Here is a 21,267-nt window from a genome sequence, read left to right as displayed (position 1 = left end):
CTCTCACGAATGGGAATTACATCAGAATCACCTGTTCCAGGTCTTCTGCCTATGGGAAAACCCGTCACTGGACCTTTTCCCGACAGTTCGCAACTCAAAATGTAAGCACTTTGCAAGCAGATTCCATCAGAAAGGATTGTGGGGCAATGCTCTCCAAATGTGCTGGACCATAATGTTCGCATATGCCTTTCCCCCATTCCCTCTCATTTTAAAAGTGATCCGGAAAATTAAATCGGAGCCGTGCCACTTGATTCTCATAGCTCCAGCTTTGCAGATACAAGCGTGGTTCTCCGATCTCCTCAAGCTGTCAGTGGCACCCAGGATTCAGTTCCCGCTCTCTCAGAATTTGATTTCCATGAACAAAGGCCAAATTCTTCATCCGAATTTGAAATCGCTCAATTTATCTGCATGGAACCTCATGAACATGAGTTTCAATCTTTGAACATTTCTCAAGAATGCAGAGTGATTCTTTCCAAATCACGGGCGATCTCTACGAACAAGACCTATACGGCAAAATGGAGGAGGTTTTGTCAATGGTGCGCTTCTCGAAATCTTCATCCTTTTCATATTTCTTCAGAGCAAATCCTGCCTTATCTTTTGCATCTGGCTAGAGCAAAACTTTCTCATGCTTCTATAAAGGTGCATTTGGCAGCTATCTCAAGATATAGAAGACATCCTGACCGTCCATCTCTCTGGTCTCAGAGAGGAATAAAGGAATTTCTCAAGGAACTTTTCAGGACATTTCCTCCAGTTCACCGTCCAACAGTCTCATGGCAGCTTAACACGGTTCTAGCACAACTCATGAAGTCTCCTTTTGAACCGATGCATAAAACGGATTTGCAATTTCTCTCCTGGAAAGCAGCCTTGCTTTTAGGTCTCACTTCAGCAAGGAGAGTAAGTGAAATTCAGGCTTTCTCGATTTCTGAACCTTTTCTACAATTTCGTCCTGACAAGGCTGTCTTGAGGACAAATCCTAAATTCATCCCAAAGGTTCCATCCGTATTTCATCTAAACGAACCTGTGGTACTGCCTACATTTTTTAAGGATCCTTCGTCGCCTGCAGAGCAATCTCTACACTTCATAGACGTCAAAAGATGTCTAAAGTTCTACATTGACAGGACGAAGTCGTTCAGAAAAACAAACCAGCTTTTTGTAGCATTTTCTGGTCCAAGGAAAGGGTTGGTGCTTTCAAGAGCCAGTATTTCTAGATGGATTTCTTCGGCTATCTCTCTGTGCCATGACAAAGCCTGTAATCCTCTCCAATCCAAAGTACATGCGCATTCCACCAGAAACATGGCAACTTCCACAACCCTTTTTGCAGGAGCGTCACTGCCAGACATTTGCCGAGCAGCAACGTGGAAAAAAGTGCACACTTTTACTAGACACTATTGTCTAAATACAGCATGGCGACATGATGCAGCAGTGGGACAAGCAGTTCTTCGCCATCTATTTCATTGAGGTATTGTTCAAGAATTTATACATATATATATATATATAATATTTATATATCAATGTGTGTATATATTTGCTTTCTTTTAAGGTTATACTTTTGCTTTATTGGTATTCTGTTTGTTCAACAGACATGCAGTGAGTACAATTAACAAAAAAAAACTATTCTAAGATGCTGTTTATTTATATGCAAAAAAATAGGAGCAGAGCCCACAGTACGTGAGGTTCTATCCTGAGCAACGCATCTTCTATAAGTACTGCTCGCTAGTCTGATACAAGCATGTGAATCTATGAAAGATTCAATACTGGAGAAAAAACTAGTTACTTACCTGTACACTATGGTTCTCCAGTATTATCTTTCATAGATTCACATGCGACCCTCCCACTTCCCTGTTACTCAGGTAGACCTCTTATCTCTGGATATATCCTTGGCTCTCACTCGGGGTCGGAAATCTGAGGTATGGTGATTCTACTGGGGAGTGTGATGTCAGGGCTGGCAGCTGATTGGCTGAGTTTTGGTCCAAATAATGAGGTGGTTTGGCAACCAAATATAATGGTCCCCTATGGGACTTTCTATGCAGTGTTTTACTCTGATACTGCTATAGTCATTCTGTTACCGTGAGACTCCCACCATGACGACGGGGAAGATACAAGCATGTGAATCTATGAAAGATAATACTGGAGAACCATAGTGTACAGGTATGTAACTAGTTTTTTCCACTAACCAAGTAGACGAAGTAACTAACAATTTTGATGTGTATGTAGAGATAGTAAAAGCTCTAGAAGAGTATTTTGGTAAGAAAATCAACATTGTAGTTGAAAGACACAAGTTTTTCTCTAGAGCACAACAGTCTGGAGAATCTGTTGAGCAGTACATTTCGGTACTTAGAACATTTGCATCAACATGCAAATTTAAAGATCCAACAGAAGAAATAATAAGAGACCAATTTATTAATAGAACAAATAATATCAAAATACAGGAAAAACTCTTAGATCTAAAAGATCCCTCTTTAAAAAAATCCATAGAGGTAGCAAAACGCCTGGAAAGCACTTCTAAGTACGTTAAGGAACTAAATTCAAATCAAGTTAAAGATAAGGGGGATCAGACCAAAGTGTGCGCCATTGAAAAGAAAAAGGATAGAAAGCAGGCAAGCGACAAGTTTGTTGAAAGTGCACCTCAAATTAATAGGAACTCCCAATCTAAATTTAATCTCGCATGTTATAGATGTGGCAGCACCAGGTATACAGCTGATTCTGATAAGTGTAAACGAATTGGGCATTTTGCTCGTATGTGCAAAACCAGTACGTCCAACAAGTGGAGGCATACTGTGCATGCCATACAAGAGGACAGTGAAGAAGAGTTATCTGATGAAAGAGAAACAGTAGAAGTATGTGTGATCTATGATGATGAAATTAATGAAATTCGTGAAGGATACAATCCTCCTAAGTGTTTGCTGGGCATCAATGGTACTAAAATCCTAGTGTGGGCGGATTTGTGCTCTCCATATACGATCATAGACAAGGATGCATGGATAAAAATTGGTAAATGCAAGTTGAACTCCCCGGACATTGAACCTGTGGGTTATTGTGGGGTCAAGTTACCTTTAATACGTTTTTTTAAGTGCAAATTATCTCACAAGAATATGGAAGCAACTAGCAAAGTATATGTAGTAGAAAAGGGAAGAACCTTGCTAGGTTGGCGCGAACAAAAAAATGTTAGGGATGAATTTGGATCCTAACCATCCTGACCAAGTGCAAGGATATGATTTCACTTTGAATTATGTGCTAGGTATAAGCAACATTAATGCTGATTGTCTGTCTAGGTTACCGTTAGTGTGTAGGTGATGAAGATGATACTGGTGACGAATATGTGGTGGCTAGTGTCTCTGAGTCGTGCAATAGAGCCATCACGGAAAGTGAGTGGAAGGCTGCAGTGGAGGAGGATGCTATTCTAGTGGAACTCATGCAACATCTTAGTGTGCCTACTAGTTCCAGTGTAGAATTTAAAAAAGAAATTGGCGAATATTGGACGGTTTGGTCAGAGTTATCTATTGAGGACAAAATTATCCGCAGAGATGGAAGATTGGTAGTACCAAGCGGTTTACGTGCAAGATTACTTGATTTGTTACATGAAGGGCATAGTGGAATGTCGGGGATGAAGAGAAGAGCAAGAACTACATTTTGGTGGCCGGGACTGGACAAAGATGTAGAGGGATGCGTACGTGATTGCCTGGAGTGCATGTGTAGCGATAAGTCCCATCGGATTGAGGAGTTTCCTATTGTTTCTACCGAATATCCTGATAAACCGTGGAAGAGAGTAGTGATGGATATCTGTGGACCATTTAGTTCCAAAGGTATAATGAATAAGTTTGCACTTGTGATGATAGATTATCACTCCAAACGGCCTGAGATGGCCTTTTCGGATGAGATCAAGGCGTCTAATGTCATTGAATTTTGCGATAAAATGTTCCGCAGGGAGGGGTGTCTAAATATAAGTATGATGTTATGACTTGATGGAGGTCAATTGAAAATGTAGTCTCATCAGCATTTATGTGGAATTTTAGACCAAATGTGGTAATTACAGCAGCTAAAGTGGCAAACAAGTATTGAAAGTAGTGTGTAGAGAGATGATCCTGGGGGGGACCCCATGTCTGAAGCTGATGTGCTTTGATGTGAACTGTGGTGGGAACTTTATAGGCTTGGGTATTTCTGTAAATACCCAAATCAATGTGTAGGCTAGCAAATAATTGCTGTTTATAGAAGGTATCTGAGACGACAAATGAGTCCAGTAGGATTAGCATTTGCCTTATTATCTTTGTCACAGATACTGAGGAGCTGTTCTCCGTCTTTTTTTAATTATTTTAATTCTTACAATTTTCTTAACCCTTGAAGATTCTCAACAACGTGAAAATTCAGGGCACAAAAGCCCGGGCAAAAAAGAAACTCCAAAAATACTAGTGAATTCGACACATTTGTGTGTCTCTCCAAATCTTGGCGATAATGCAGACGTATGCCTTGAGGTTTTGTGGCCACGGTTGCCATTCATAAAGCTACATAATGCAAAGGTGTGCACCAGCTCATTTAAGAATACACATTTTTGTTTCTGAGGCAGGCCAATAGTGCTAGAGGAGAAAATGTAATGACATGTCTGGGGCCTGCGTAGAAGGCCTTTCTAGCCAAGTGTAGCCTGTGTGGAGTATCAGAGCTTGAAAGCATGCATTTGTTTGCTTTGTTGCAAGTGGGATAATCGAGTACTCACCAGTTCCTATCTTTATGCTCCCTCTGTTTTCTTGCATATATTTTTCAGGAGCCTTGCTCAGCAGCCATTGGTTATGGTAAGAAAATTGACAAATCCATAAAGAAAGGTCTGACGTGGCTGTTGCAAATCATATCAAAAGATTTTGATACACTAAACGAAAGAATACAAAAAGACACAGCTGAGCAAAAGGCACAAGAGGAGCAGGAAAAGAGGGAGCGAGCAGAACGAGTGAAGAGGCTCCGGGAGGAGAGGTAACATTTGCTACTTACGTTGCTACATAAGGGACTGCAATAACGAGCAAGAAAATGAATAAATCTCTCTACAAATATTCATAACCTCAGCTATAATCTCACGTTTCATGTGATTGATGTTAAGTCAATACCTACAGGAGTGATTCATTATTTTTTCCCCCTCAAATACTTCACGAAACATTGTTCACGTTGGCTATACATGCAAAGCATATAAACCCATATATGGTGTATGTCTGTAAACCGTTTTAAAATGTATGGATTCATCTTATAAATTGCTTTATTCACACATTCTACTGCCTCAGGGGAAGGAGAGGTGCGAGGTGTTCATACTTTGGGCGATTCATACCCTTGCTCTCCAATTCTTTGGGTACCAGATTTGAGTTGAACATTCCATAGAAAGGCCTACAACCTTGTTGTGGTGGAAACAGTTGTGTGGTTGGCAAGTGTCATAGACTGTTCTTAGTAAAGTAAGCAGTGTCTATTGGCGACATATAGAATTCCTGGGAGAGAGACTTGAGTGGGTTTGTGTCGGCTCGGCTCTAGAGCATGATTCTTCCTAGCTTGTACGCAAACTGAATTAGGTCTCTTCAGGCTTCTCTGAATCTTAAATAATCATCTTTGTGTCTTTCGATTTTGCGAACGGGTGTTCATGGAGCAAAGCCCTCTCATACACAGATCTACCACAAGTTATTTTTGAAAATGAGCAGCTGCAGGGCAAATAAGATTATGGAGGTTGCTGATAGTCATCTCTTTGTTGATGCTAAAAAATTGTTGATGCTAAAAAAAAAAAAAACTATCACGTAGTGATTTCCCTATCATGTTTGCTTGCACTAGTAGTATTATTACCCAATTTAATGAAGGAAAGAGTTTGAGTTATGCAGTGCTGTGAATTCAGAACTGACTTCCAGGTCTCACAAAGTTGTCAGCAACAAGAACCTAACTTAATTTTGATGACTTAGAGCATTTATGAGATTTTTACTAGATATCCTTGAACAGCTACTTCACATGCCTAATATGAGTGGCCACTTAGGAGCGTAAACAGTGTAAACACTATTCCAAAAACTCTTGAGCGATATTACAACTGTAAAGGCCAAGGCAGTTTTGGGAGGTTAGTGACGAAAGAAGAGAAAATCCTGTAGCATGTTTAATTTGTCACGGCGTTATATTGCCTTTATGTTGAAGCTAGGATATAGTTTGAACTAGGATGTTTAGCCTACTAAGCAGTCCACTTTATCTTGGCTTACCTTTTGATGTTGGGGTTGGACCAAGTGAGCCTGCCAGACAAAAGGAGAGGTGGGGTGCAGAATATTGGTTGCATGACCATTTAAGGAAAACTAGTTTTGCTATATACATTATTGGATTTTACATTGTACAGTCATAATTAATATACTACTTCGCTTTATTTGTTTGTGCTACCCTGTATTTTTTTGTACATCAGTCTTGTTTGCTTGATTCCATTGATGAAGCAACATTCTAGGTTTCTTGCCGCATTTGCAGAATAATTAACTCTGGTAGTTTAAGGGAACAACACTCTAAGGGTACCCCTATCCTTGGATAGCCACTCCTCACCACAATAGAATGAAAGCGAAAGTTTACCAGTAGTGATGTATATGGGGAAATACAGGCAGGCCTGTACATTTTCAGTATGTGGTATGGCTGTATGCACAAATAGGTGGTTCTGTGATTAAGGGCATAGCTCAGTGGATACAGCCCTTCCCGGATAGAAGACCTTAGTAGCTTCTGTATGACTTGTTGGTTGTATACCAGTGGTTTGGCATGGTTCATACACTTTGAGTTCACTATATCCAGGTCCCACCTTGGAGTAGAAAGCTTTGAAAATGCCTTACCATTATACCATCTACTCTGGTTTGCTATTTAAAATAAAACGAAGCATCTATTCTGATTGGGATTTGGCTTCTCAACAGCTCCTCCAGCTCTGAAGAAGCACTGCGCCCATGGAACCAGTAAACTCTGGACTTTTCAGATTTTACAGGCCAAATGATGGTGAATGTGCACCAGGAATGACATTGTGTTGCCATTCCCCCGTTAGCTTGGAACCAAGTCTGAAATTCCTGTAGAAATAGTGTGCCTGCTAAGTCCTACTGCAGGCGAGGACTTCTGAGAGTACAGGAGCTAGTCCTGCACAGCACAATAACCATTAGCCTGCATTACGCCACTTGACTCAAGGGAGAGCCACCTACGAACTAAAAGAGGTGTGGGTCAGCTGACTACGATCAAGACAAAGAACTAGATGGTGACCTAAAGTATGCAGGTCATTATATATCTGCATGCCTGTTCATTGCTACGAGTTTACACTCATTGTTGTACCTTTAGTGTTCTTTAGCACACTACTTTGCCTGGCTGAGCATTGAGCATAGGGCCTTTTACCATTTGAGTTTCAAGAAACTGGCCTGACAGACACTTCACCCCCTCAGCAACAATGACTTTTCACTGACCTTCTGAGTTGCATCTTTTAATGAGTTCTGTCCATCCTGATTGTGGCACAATTGAAATCATGTCCATAAGATCTTTCATTTCCAAAGTACAGCTGTTGAAAGGTTTTTGGTCACCGTGTTCCTAAGCCTAGTGTTCTTTCAACATAGTAGATACTCCAGGTCACATGTTTCACCTTGAAATTAGAACATCTTAACCGTGGCCTACAGGAAGCATGATAGAGACTTTTTAAGTTGACCAACGTGTTTGGTGCCAGCTGCAAGGTACAATCTTATTTGGCTACACCTCTTCCTCCCCCACTCTGAACTTCCCAACACCTTTTCATCTGGCCAGGTATTACGAAATATCGAAGCCACTGGTCTTTTTTCTAGACACCACTGTCCTTGCTAATAGTATGAGGTTGGTGATTCTGGGGCATCAGGCAACTTTTGAGCTAACATTTTAGTCCAGTGGCACCCGTTGCACAAACCACTCTTTGGGATCGTTTAGGGTTGGTATTAGCAAAATTGACTTATCCCACTGATTTACGTTGCAAGTCCCTGATTTACCATCTAGGAATTCATGCCACACCCATTAGTGACTTTTTATTAGCTGGAGCAGTTACCTTGACAGGTTTTGACACCACTGCATACATACAAACGGCTGTATCAGAGAGTGGGAATAAAACAAATATTTTGTTTTAAACTGATGGAAGTATTGACTGGCAAGGCAAGACTAGATAGCAGTTCCCAATCCCTCAACCATTGATTAGAGACCTGTGTATTAACAAACACATCGCAGACATTACCATTGGGTTGGGTGGTAACAATTACTATACAAATAATTGCCCATACCTGTAGAGACCTTTATGGATATATTTTGTGTGGCGTGTGAATATTGGGAATTGATCATCCATATTATTAAACTTGTGCTCCTGTGACAGCCTTGAGGAGGTCCATGTGGACCTTGTACAGTTTCAAAGTTCCACAGTTCAATTGTCATCCTCTTCTTTCTTGTTTTTTTTAATGTGTGTGATTTCATTGGAATGACTGCGCTGGATCATAATCTTCAGGAGCACTGCAAAAATGTTTTTTTCCCACTCAGGCTGTCTAGGTAAAAATGTCTTTTAGCCTTTCAAACTGTGGGGTTTTATATAGGGCAGACCAAACCCAAAGGTATTGAAGGGCTATACATAATCAGCAGCTACACTACACAAGGTCAAAAATATGTTTTGTTATGCATGGGGAGATGAATTTTTTTTAAGTGAGTACATGAGGTGGCAGGAAAGAGGTAAACAGGGTTGCATTCAGATGCAGTATCCTAATTCTCTAGACCCTTGGGACCTCACATTTATGGCAGAGGAGAAACACGAAAGAATGAAATCCAAGGATGGTGGCCTAGAAAAGGGGGCACTATGTGGGGGCTCATTTGTTTAGCTACAAATGAACAGAAACAACTTCCTCATAGAGATGCCCCCTAGTAAGGACCATCACTGTCATTGGTGTAACAGGTACTGGGGCCAAGGGTGTAAGTACCCCAATTAATTCTTTCTTACTATGAAAAAGCAGAATGGGGCCAATTGTCCTTTCTAGCAGTAGATCCCAGGTCTCAAAGACTTGCCAGAGTGCAAATCAGACATCTGTTTGGAGGGGGGCAACAAGGGAAATATGCCAGCACTCATTACACTGCAATTACATTACGTTAGACTTGGAGAGACAGAGTAACTAAACAATAGTATGCCAACACTTGCTCTGTATTTTTTTTATTTCATTTTAGTGTGTATATTCATTATCCTCTGCAAAAAAAGTGCCTTTTCCGTTGTGTCTCCCGAAAAGTTGGATACAGGCGAAGCTGCACTCTTTAGTTACATAAAGTCAAACTTCTAAAGAAGCATATTGATTAAAAATAGCTTCTGAAAGTAAGGATTTTGAATTATGTAGGAACGATTTTGAGGTTGAAATATCAAGTATTTTTGCTGGAAGGACTGTGATCTAACAGTGTTCGGTCCTTTTAGGGGAATTCTAACAGAGTTGGAGAGGAAAGATTGAAATCTCATACTATTTGATCAAGAATACCATACTTCTATTCTTTACCGAAGATGCATAAAGGCATATCTCCACTGCCTGGGGGCCCAATTGTGTCAGGGGTCGACTCCATCCTCTAACCCCTGTCAGAATTCGTAGACTTCTTTCTCAGACCTATTGTGTAAAAAAACACCAACTTACCGTAAGGTCACCCAAGAGCTTCTAAACCAACCAAAAGATATTGAATATGACCTTGAAACAGAACTACTACTAGGCTTAGATGTCGAGAGCCTTTATACCAGTCTTCCCCAAGATGCCACGCTAAAAACAATTGAAGAAATTCTCATCAAACAAAACTGGGTACTTCACACTCCCAGACACACTTTGTTGTTGAATACTGTTGCCTTGCTCTCACAGAAAATGTCCTCGAGTATGAAGGCAGCCTGTATTTACAAACTCATGGGACTTTCATGGGCAGCACTTTCACCCAAGTCGGCAGGGCTATATGTCAGTACTTTTGAAGGAAAACATGTCCTCAATAATACCAACCCACACAGATGCAATTTACTCTCCTGGAAAAGATGGTAGATATCATCATGATCTGGAAAGGCACAAAAGAGAGTTTACCAGATTTCCACATTTGGCTCAACTCTTGTGATGAATTTTTTTAACCCCTCCCATGCTGGTGACGAACCCCAGCCGTCACGCCCCGCGGTGGGCGTGTGCTGATGACGGCTGGGGTCCGTCACGGCCCCGCCCTGTTCGTTTGTTTACAGCACAGGGGGGAAATTGCGGCCGCAGCAAAGGGGTTAAAAGTATCTATACATCCAACAGCAGCACTTTGGACTTCCTAGATTTCAATATTTTTTACAGAAGATAACAGTTTGAAAACTAAAACCGATTACAAACCAACAGTAAAACATTGTCTATCTTTCAACAGCTTTCATCCCTGCCCTCTGGAAGAAAACCTACCCTACATTCAATTTCTTCGCATCAAAAGAAACTGTAGTGAAAAAAAGGATTACAAACAACAAGCATTAGGCATGAAGCTAAAAGAGACTACACAGATAAAATAATATCCAAGTGTCAAAAAAGAGCTCTTAACCAGAACCGTGACAGCCTCCTGGAAACTCACAAAATAATCAAGACAAAGACGTTCTCACCTGCGTAACCACATAAAGCAGCTGTACAAAGTAAAACAAGTCCTCAACAGACTCTGTCGCAACTTAACCTCAGGAACTCTCAAATGGCCAAAACGGAGGTTTGCAAGAGAAGTAAACACATTAATGTCATATTAGTTCACACCAGACGCCGCAAAAAAGGAAAGTAAGAGAAACCGTACTTACTACCTGGGGCATGAGCCCTGTCACAGGCCATTACCCCTGTGGTCCATGCTCAGTCTGCTCTCTCACACAGCCAATAAAGACATTGCAACTCACTAGAGATCTAGAAAGGACTCTGAGACGCCACTCGATCTGTAATTCACGTCACGTAATCTACATGATTACATTCCCCTGTAATCTAAAATATATATTGGAATGACTTGTTGCAGAGCTAAACAACGAATAGGGTAAAATCACAGCAATGTTGGATGCAAAAATCCGACCACCAGGATGAGCAACCATTACATAATCGAACAACACACAATAGATGACCTACGTTGGGTCATCTTAGACTCAAGATACTGTCAAGAAAACGCAGAACACATCCTGTTCAAACAAGAACAGAGGTGGGTGTATCGTCTGAGGGCCTATACCAAAGGATTAAACAATGCTATTCCCTGGTCATTATTATTTTTAAAATGAACACATGTCCTCCTAGCATAAAATATCACCAGTGTAACGTAAGTACGGACACTACTTATTGAATTAACCACATAAATAAGTACCGTAAGTTATAAAGTCCACTAGTGCATTCTCATAAAAAAATGGCACCATATCTGAATGCAGAATAACATAAAAAAAACACCAATTATAATCCTGAACGAGGCAGTTCATTATAGTCATCTAGCAAATTTGCAATAGACTACGTTACCCATAAGGCAGAGTTTTTAGAACCACTTCTCCTCTCTGAACTCCGAAGCCATTACCTGAATTTTTCAGCAGTATGAAAACATATTTGTGACCATTAACCCAATACTATAACTGGCATAAGAGCATTGTATAAAACGAACATGGCTCATTCAATCTATACACCGACACCAGGCAAGCTGGTCCTAGGCAACATGGCCATACACAATGTGGGCAATCTGATCGCTTGATGAGCTATGAATAATCTAGGGCCCCCCATTGACCACTCTTCCTCTTCCGGGACACGAAGGATAGCAGTAGCACCTGCCGCAAGAATCTCACACATGAGGATTACAAGCTGCGTTTCCGGCTTCACTGAACTAAGACACAGTGCAAAGAGCACAGGTAAGGCTATTTATAAACCACCCTCTCCCTTGAGGCCTTCACGCTGTACCATCGCCTCCATAGTGGAACGTTAGTGTACAACCGGCAGTACACGTCTAAACTTTATTCACTTCATAACACGCTACGTGCCAGTCTTAGAGTATATGGTTTGCACAATCTAACTTAGTAACAGTTGTAAGAGCAACAAGTCCTTAATTTTTTTTTTTTTTTACTTTTTATTGATTTTAAAACAAGATAACAAAAAAACAATACAAAACAAGGCAGTACATTAAAACGGGTCATCACGTGGCCTGTGGGGGGGGGGGGTACATAGAGAATCAAGCGGTAGTGCAATCAATAATTGGGGGGGGGAGGAGAGGGGGGGGAAAGGAGACCAAAATATATACAAAACAACTATATTCCTGCGGAGGAAATGTCAGGTTGGGAGGAAGACAAATCATCATCAAATTCCGACATTGGGGGAGTACATATATCTCCACGGTATGCGTTCCATTGGGTCCACACTTTCCCCCACTTGCCTGGTCTGCCACGGGAAACATACACAGTTTTTTCTCGAAACATGCACCAATCCATGTTTTGTGTCCACCCCAGAAGTGTCGGAGGCCTCTGAGCGCCCCACAATTGGGCAATATCACGCTTGGCTACCATGTTGCCCAAGGTCGCCCAACGGAGCTGCGCTTGATTGTAGTCATTCGGCTCCCAGACGTTCAACAAGCATCTTCGCGCTTCAGGCATTAATCGCACTCCCGTGACCTCACTCATTACTTCATGCACGCGGTTCCAATAACGTAGCACAGCAGGGCATTCCCAGATAATATGAAGGAACGTAGCCACCATACCGCATCCGCGCCTGCACAAGCCATCCATCGAAAATCCCATTCGAACCAGACGTGGGCCAGTCACATACACCCTATGCAAAATTTTCAGTTGAACGAACCGAAGACGTGCCGGGATAGCCACTTCCTTCGGGGAGGAAATAGCGGACTGCCAGTCCTCATCATCGAGTTCTAGACCATCTCTGGTCCACAACCCTCGAAGACCATCTAGTAGATCAGTCCTGGTATTGATCAACTTTTTATAAATTAGCGAAATCGTGCTATCAGGAACGTGGCCATCCAGAATCCGATCCTCGAGCGGGGACGCCTCCGGCACGTCCGAGCCTAGTGGAAAAACAGACAAGACCGCATGCCGGACTTGCGCATATCTGAAAAATTCCTTATCATTCAGCCCATACTCAACTTTCAATTCCTCAAACGTCTTGACCCTGCCCTTGATCCATACGTCATCCACCCTACTGATCCCGATCATGTCCCACCGATCAAATCCCTTCGATTGCCAAAGGGAGCCCAGTTTATCCGAAGCATATAGTGGGGTAGCCCGGGTCAACCTGTCAGCCCATCCCGTGGCCGCCGTAGCTCTACGCCACACCTGCACTGCTGTTTTAGTGGGGCCCGTAAGAGGTTCGCCAGCTGATTTCGCATATAGAGCCCTATTGTAGTCCCCACCGGGTAGCAACCATCTGTCCATCGCAAAAGCCGGGTTTAGTGGGGGAGTGTAGGTGCCATGGTTGATGGCCCCCAATTGAGAGGCCCAGTAATAGCGACGAATGTCCGGGAGAGCGATGCCGCCATCGTACCAAGGGAGTGTAAGCTTCGAGAGGGCGATGCGAGGACGGCCCCCCCATAACAATTGCCGCTGTAGACTCTCAATCTCACGAAAATAATCCGCTGGCACTACATCAAGCGTGTTTTGAAGCGCATAAAGGAATCGAGGGAGCGACATCATCTTAAACAACGCAGCTCGTCCCAAGGGAGAAAGGGGGAGTCCGCTCCAAGTCCCGACATCCGCCCGAAGGCGTCTGAGAGGGGGCAGCAGATTGCGCTCATACCGAAGTGTGGGGTCCAAGGTGACAAAGATTCCCAGATATTTGAAACCATCTAGTACCACCGGAATAGGACAATCACGGGGCAGGAGAGGAGTATCACCGGAGAGAACATAGACGCAAGATTTAGACCAATTTATAACTAAGCCGGAATTTTTACGGAAAGAAGTCAAAACGTCGAAAAGGACGATTAACGACTTTCGGGGCGATGTGAGGTACAAAAGGATATCATCTGCATACAGAGATACACGGTCTTCAAATTCCGGAGACCATCGAATGCCCTTCATGGATGGTTCCCATCGCAACCAAGCCGCCAGTGGCTCTAAAGCAAGGGCAAACAAGAGTGGGGACAGCGGACAGCCCTGGCGCGTACCTCTACCAAGAGCAAAGGAGGCCGAGACACGTCCATTCACCACTACCTGGGCTAAGGGATCAGCATAAAGCAATCGAACCCAACGGATAAAGGTGGGCCCAAACCCGAATTTGGAAAGGACCGCCCAAAGATAGGGCCATTCAATCGTGTCAAACGCCATGGTGGCGTCCAAAGACGCCAAGATGGCCGACTCTCTCAATGTCCCCGCTCGCGCGAGGACTCCATGCAAGCGCCGAAGATTAAGTGCCGTATTGCGATGTGGTATAAATCCGGACTGGTCCGGATGAACCAGATCGCCCATAACAGCCACCAGACGATTAGCGAGAACTTTGGCCAGGATCTTGGGTTCAGCATTTATTAGGGAAATGGGTCTGTATGATTCGCAGCGGTCACGTGGCTTACCCTCTTTATGAATAACCACTATGGAAGCCAATCTCTGGTCAGGAGGAAGAAACCCGTCCGCCAGTGATTCCAAAAACATAGATCGCATATATGGTGCCAGCACATCCGGACGGAGCTTGTAAAGTTCTATAGGGAGTCCATTAGGGCCCGAGGCCTTCCCGGAGCGGATCGAACGGATAGCGGTCGCAACTTCATCCGCCGTGGGCGGAGCTTCCAGCAGGTCCCTCTCAGAATCAGACAAGCATGGTAGCGAAATATCGCGTAAAAGCATGTGAGAGTCCTGCTCCAGTCTATCGGACACAGGGGAGTACACTACCCGAAAATAATCGGCGAACCTCTCAACAATCCCAGCAGGGTCCGTGATACTGTCACCATTCGCGTCAACTACAACAGGAACCACTCGACTCGCGCATTCTCTCCTATCCAACCAAGCAAGCAACTTCCCAGCCTTATCACCCACATCATACAGACGTCCTTGCTGTTCACGACTCATCTCCTTCGCTGCATCAGTCACCAGAGCTCTGTACTCTTGTCGTTTTAGGTCCAACAGATGAAGCCTCTCAGGGGAGACCCCAGCATCAAACTCTCCCTCAAGAACGGTAATTTCAGTCTCAAGACGGACAACCTCCTCTCGTCTACATCTCTTAACATTGCCAATCGACGAGAGGGCCTGCCCCCGAATTACAGTTTTGTACGCCTCCCACAAGGAGACATAAGAGGAGACTGACCCCACATTTTCGGCAAAGTATTGATCAATTGTCTTAAGTAGTTCCGCTCTAATCTTAGGATCACGGAGGTACCATGGGTTGATCGGGGCCACTCGACCCTCCGATCCCCCATGTGCGTTCACAACCAACCACAGTGGGGAATGATCCGAAATACCCCTGGCAAGATGTTTCACCTCCCCTATACGGGAAGTCTGGGAGGAGGGCATCAAAACATAATCCAATCTCGAAAGGCTGCCGTGGGTCCCAGAGTGAAAGGTATACTGTTGTTGTCCAGGATGATGTAAGCGCCAACAATCGGTCAGCCCCAGCGCCTCCAGGAAGTCCCCAAGCCAGGATTGGAACTTAGCGAGAACTCGGGGAGGGTAACGATCACACATCCCAGACACTACTGAATTAAAGTCTCCCCCGACCACAAGCAAACCCTCGGGGACTCCCAGAATCACTCTTCCCAGATCTGCATAGGTTGTAGATTGAAGACCGGGGGGTATGTAGACAGAAAATAATGTAACCACCCTACCCTCCCAACGCCCCACAATGGCGGCGTACCGCCCTCTATCGTCAAGTATAATGTCGTCAACAGCAAGGGCGAGGGCGGTCCGGATTAGAATGCCCACCCCTCTGGAGCCAGAAGTGAAACCTGAGTGTGCAATGAGACGATAGCCACGCCTATTCATGGCGTGGCACATATTACCCAGCAAGTGCGTCTCCTGAAGCAAAACCACATCAGGGGACAAGCGTCTCAGTAACTGCAAGACCACTCCCCGTTTAATTCTGTCTCCCAGACCATTTACATTCCAACACAGTATCCGTGGTCCCCTATCCCCCATCCCAGAGTCCACCCCAAGTCCCCCCCCCACACCAGCCGCGACACCACAACACAGAAGATCATAAGTATTATGCCTTGAAAAAAACAAAGAAACACATCCCTGAACTTCCCAACCCCCCAGAACAACATCATACCCCCCACCCGCACCCCTGCGTTAGACTCAAAAGCCACCCCAACTCGCAGCGTGCCTGTCGCCCTAACATACAACTAATCTACGAAAAGAACCCCAGAGGAGGAAGTCTCACCCACCCCTCACCCACACCCCAGTAAGACAACGGAGTAGCAATCATTATCAGTATAACAGCGAACCACTGCCGAAAGTCAAAACGTTGGTCCGGGGGCCGATGTCACTCCCTATTCCTGCTCCGTCGGGCCGCCCTCCGCTCCACCGGAAGGTCCCGATTGTTCAAATCGCCCTCGTACCGTAGGCAGCGAGTCCAACCAGTCATTAGCCGCTGCAGGATGGTCAAAGAAAAATGTTCTATCGTTATGGACGATACGCAATCGAGCCGGGAAAAGCATGGCATATTTCATGTCCCTGTCTCTCAGTCTCTTCTTCACTCCTTGAAATCCCAGCCGCTGTTTCTGGACTTGCTGGGTGAAGTCCGGGTAAAAGCTGACCGCAGCGTTCTCATATTCCGTGGGGCCTGATGTGCGGGAAGCCTGCAGTATCACATCTCTGTCACGAAAGTTGAAAATCCGCGCAATGATGGGGCGCGGAGAGGCACCCAGCTTGGGCGGGCCACCCGGGACACCGTGGGCCCGTTCTACTGCAAAAAACTCGCTCAGGCCCTTGGGCGCTAAATGATTTAGGACAAGGTCCTCCACCAGTAGGTCCACAGCTGACGAGTCTGTCTTCTCCGGGACACCGACCAGTCGGACGTTGTTCCGTCGTGCTCGGCCCTCAAAATCGTCCAAGCGACGGGAGAGATAGTCACGGGCGGATCTCAGATTACCGACCTCCGTCTGGAGGTCAGAGAACGTCGGTGATAAGACTAGTAGTCTTCAGGTCGAGAGACTTGACCTTTTCGTTGGTTTTTGCGAGATCCGCCCTGATCAGATTGACGTCTATGGCAACAGTGTCCAGCTTGTGGGTGAGGGCCTCATACTGTTGTCCCATCGCGGCCTTCATCCCAGCAATGGCGCACATGACGTCTTTCAACGACGGGTCATCACCACGCAGGGAGTCGTCCACAAAGCCGGCCGGGGGTTTAGCCATTCCGCTCGGAGAGCTCTTAGTGAGGGTATACCGGTCCATGACGTTGGATTGGACAGAACCTCCTCGAGCTGCCGGTCTGGTCTTGCGCCTCTCTGCTTCAGGCTTGGTGGCCATCTTAGGTCGTGTGCCCCGGAGGGTATTCTGAGACCTAGTGAAAATGGCTACACTCGATGTGCCCGCAGAAACTCAGAGAATAAAGTGAGGACCAATCACTAGGCAAAGAGCAAGAAAGTCCGGATCTCCGAGCGATGTTGCGAATAGTTGAGTGAAGCAAGCAACCAGGGCGACCAAGGCAAGGTCAATGACGTAGGGTCGTCAGAATCGAAACCGAAAGTAGAAGACCGGGCAAGGGAGGGTAGCGCAGGCCGCTGTTATTCAATTATTACCCGGCTGGCAGAGTAGGCAAGCCCGGGGCAGTGCCATGGAGCAGGCCGCCAACATTCAAAAAGCCATATCTTCGGTTCCCGGAGACCAATTCGAAATTCGCAAACGGATAAGTGATCAGCAGGTTCTCGACCACAAAAGCCCGTCGTCCAAATCAGGATTAGTTGCAGGATAGTCGATGGAGGTGGCGAAGGTCCGGGAGCTCTAAGCTCACGCGACCATCTTGGGTGCGCGCTAAGCTCCTCCTCAAGTCCTTAATTTTAATTTTCACGCCCAGTAGAAAAACATCTTGTAACACAATAATACCATTCACCCCCTTTTGGTCCCTGGTACATGACAGGCGGCTACCACTACCAGTTGCATTATGCCAAACAACTGCATATAGTAAGGGGAAGCAATTCTCTCCCCTGCATGCTGATTTAAGTAAATATTCGAAACCTAATAAACCTTTGAGAAATCTGTGTGAAAAAAAACTGTGCAAACATGAAGTTATTAACTCTCTTTTTATTTCTTCTATTATCCTTCCCCTTTGGTTTATCATCCACAGTCATAGACCAAATTGTGGCCTATAGCCCTCTTGTCAACTACACGTACAAACCTAACCAGTTGACGAAGAAGGGTGAACGAATCAACTTGCCTTTCCTTACTATATACACAGCCTCCTGACATGAGAGACGGCTGAATCCTTTGCTCCTGAGGAAAGCCAACCGACCTGTATGGGCAACATAAGCTGAAACATGTTGACCGACCTTTCACAAGATGCAGTGGACCATTAAATATCCTTATTAAGCACCATCCGTCTTTTTTAACCTTCTCCCTCGTGAAAATAAAGACAATCCACAGATGAGAGAAGATATGATTTTTTTTTATTCACTTTTTCCACTCACGACTGTCGCACACCAGACAGGCTTCCTCCTGGTGGAGGATAATGAAACATCTGGAGAATGGGACACTCCGATGCTAAGACCCAATGATGACTCATCCAACTTAATCAAACAAGCGGAGAATCAAGAAATAGTGCTGTCGTGACAGTGTGGCTGAGAGCCTCCATTACGATTTTCCAAGAGACTCTGAAAAATGAACCACGTGATTCATCATCCTGATTACCTAATGACCAGCCTGGGAAGCTGAATAAATCGCTGCTTCTCTCTCGCCCTCTGATTTTTTTGAAACCTTTGTAGCACGTTTCAGTACTAATTAGCACTATTTAAAATATATACCAGCTGATCACGTCGCAAGAGTTAACCTTCAGCCAGTCCTGTTCTTTTAAACACCAGCACTCTGTCTGTTGAAGCTTATAATTTCATTCTTTAAGTGGAAAACGAGACTTTTGAAATGCCAGAATTGAAGAATGGACTACAATCCATCAATGTATGATGGTGGTTATTTACAGGATGTCATTTTTTATGGTCTATCTAGACAGCACAGCTTTCATCAGCATTGTAATGCTTCACATTGCCATACAGCATTCCTTTAAAGCAAGACCTGTTGGCATTGCCAGTGCTTGTTTACATCACGTGAACCAAAAGAGGGACCTACAGTATTCGATCCTGTCTGGCTCTTATGGCACCAACTTAAGCATTCAAAGTAACCTGCTTGAGCTGTGATGACTGAAGCACCTTTACACCCTGCTTGTTTTTATTGTAACACGTAGAGCACTATCAAGCAACATCTGACGTGCTTAAACTGTGGTGACTGAAGCATGGCGTGGGACATTAACCACCCTTCTCTCTCAGTAAGGAAAGCTTAAGTTGCTAAGGTGTCAGTCAGAAGGGTGAGGAATGCCCCCAATCCTGTCTTTTTCCTTCGCACGTTGCTTAGGACATCCCTGTTGTTGAGGCTCAAGGCTTTTATCCTGGAGTCATAATTTGGAAGGTGGACATTAGAAACTATTGGTTTGGCTCTCAACCCCTTTTTCCAGATTCTCCTCTAATCGATGGCCAGATGTAGCCATCAAAATGTGTCTGTCCATCTGTAAATGTGAAGTAGTGCTTTGTCCAAAACCGTGTTTTTTGCATACATAACATTACCTAAGTGTATGGTTTAAGAAATATTTCTGACTCCACATATTAAGTTCCTACATTCAAGAACAAACTCAAAGTTTGGAATAAAACACATTTGAAGTGGAGATATTGAAATACTTTCACTGCTACATCAGACTCATTGTCAGACAGTTTGTAAGAAGCCATTCCATTAATTAACCATCATTTACTACCCTTTTTTCATTAGAAATGTACGACTTTGTTAACAATATTTTGAGCTCTCCCCATATTCACAAAATATACTTCGCCTGCAAGAACTGACTGAACTACAGTGTGATTGAACTTTGAAGATAACATTCAATAAGGTGTCCTCCTGATGTTTTCTGGATTTCAGATAGAAAGGAAAATCCTCAAAAGCAGTTTTAACTTTTTGTCTCTGAGCCATCTTTCGTGTGCGCTATAAGTGTTAAAACAAAATAAAAGAATTGTTTGTCCGCTGCTTGTTGAGTAAGAAGTAAGTGTGGTCATCAAATATCCGGCCAAGTGTTCATCAATCATGCAAAACGAACCAAGCTAAAATGTCTAACTGAAAGTAATCTTTACATTTACTTGGGATAAAACTTTATTTAGAAGTTTAATTAGACTTTATTTTAATTTGATACTTAAAAAGATTATACTAAGCAAAGATAGGAAAATGCTTCATTTTTTCCTGCTCCTAACCTCAAATCAATAACAGCTCTTTTATTATAAATTTCATCTGGACATGAGAATGTATTTTAGGGGTTCTTCCTCGTGGAAAAGATTGGGAATTGCTGGTGTAGTCAGTCTGCAGACATTGATTTAAATAAGTGGCAAAATAATTGTTGTATTTAACGTGCTTGTTTTTTCGCTTCTTAAATGTGACATGTATTTTCTACTAATTTTGAGATGTTAATTTGTTTGATTTTTATGAATGTCATCATTCTTGCCCATTTCTTTATTTTTTCCTCTCTTGATTCAATTCTGTATTGTAACATTACAGTCTACTAATGGAATATTCCCTTCTAATACTAGAGATCAACAAGAGAAGGAAGAAGCTGAACGGGAAGGAAGAACTGTTTTGGGAGAGGAGGATGCTGAACTTGTCACAGTAAATCCTTTTCAACCCATTTCTGCTGTTATAACAGAGGTAAGGAAACTATTTCTGTTCCTATGGCTTACAATAGACATCGTCAAACTGAGGTGGCAAACTGCTTAGAATGAATGTTTTTTTACTTTTGAAAATGTCACTTTTGTTCATTTCCAGATACAGAAAGAGGAGATTAGCCAAACGTTAATGTCTACATAGTAGCAATTAAAAAAATTACCACACTGTTAACTAGAAGTTCTAATCTAGCACATTAACACAACATTTAATTTGATTTCACAATCGCCTTTCGTTTTTATTTCCTTAAAGCAATGTTTCTGTGCACATTTTTTTGTGAATCATATGGCAGTTTTTATTTTTTTGTCGCATACATTTGTACCTGCCATCGGATTGAAATGAGTCTATGTTTGTTTCGAATAATTTAATACCGTGGCGTAGAGAGCTGGCTTTATTTACCATCGTTGTGATGTATGGAGGCCAGTTTGCCTGTGTCAAAAGGCATCAGATAGCAAAAG

General features: G+C 43.7%; 1 protein-coding gene across 4 annotated transcripts in view; it reads left to right on the top strand.

Annotated features, from left to right (window-relative positions):
* ARL13B (ARF like GTPase 13B) overlaps positions 1 to 21,267 on the top strand; it is a 669,439-nt gene that overhangs the window by 539,283 nt on the left and 108,889 nt on the right. For all 4 annotated transcript variants that reach the window (XM_078657718.1, XM_078657719.1, XM_078657716.1 and 1 more), the window contains 2 exons: positions 4,757 to 4,959; positions 20,680 to 20,794. In XM_078657718.1, the coding sequence (XP_078513844.1) occupies positions 4,757 to 4,959; positions 20,680 to 20,794 (318 nt within the window). The remainder of the gene's footprint in view (positions 1 to 4,756; positions 4,960 to 20,679; positions 20,795 to 21,267) is intronic.

Source organism: Lissotriton helveticus, chromosome 8 (assembly GCF_964261635.1).
Source record: "Lissotriton helveticus chromosome 8, aLisHel1.1, whole genome shotgun sequence".
Taxonomy (NCBI): domain Eukaryota; kingdom Metazoa; phylum Chordata; class Amphibia; order Caudata; family Salamandridae; genus Lissotriton; species Lissotriton helveticus.
Note: the sequence above shows the minus strand (reverse complement) of the source record. Positions and strands in the feature narration are given on the sequence as shown.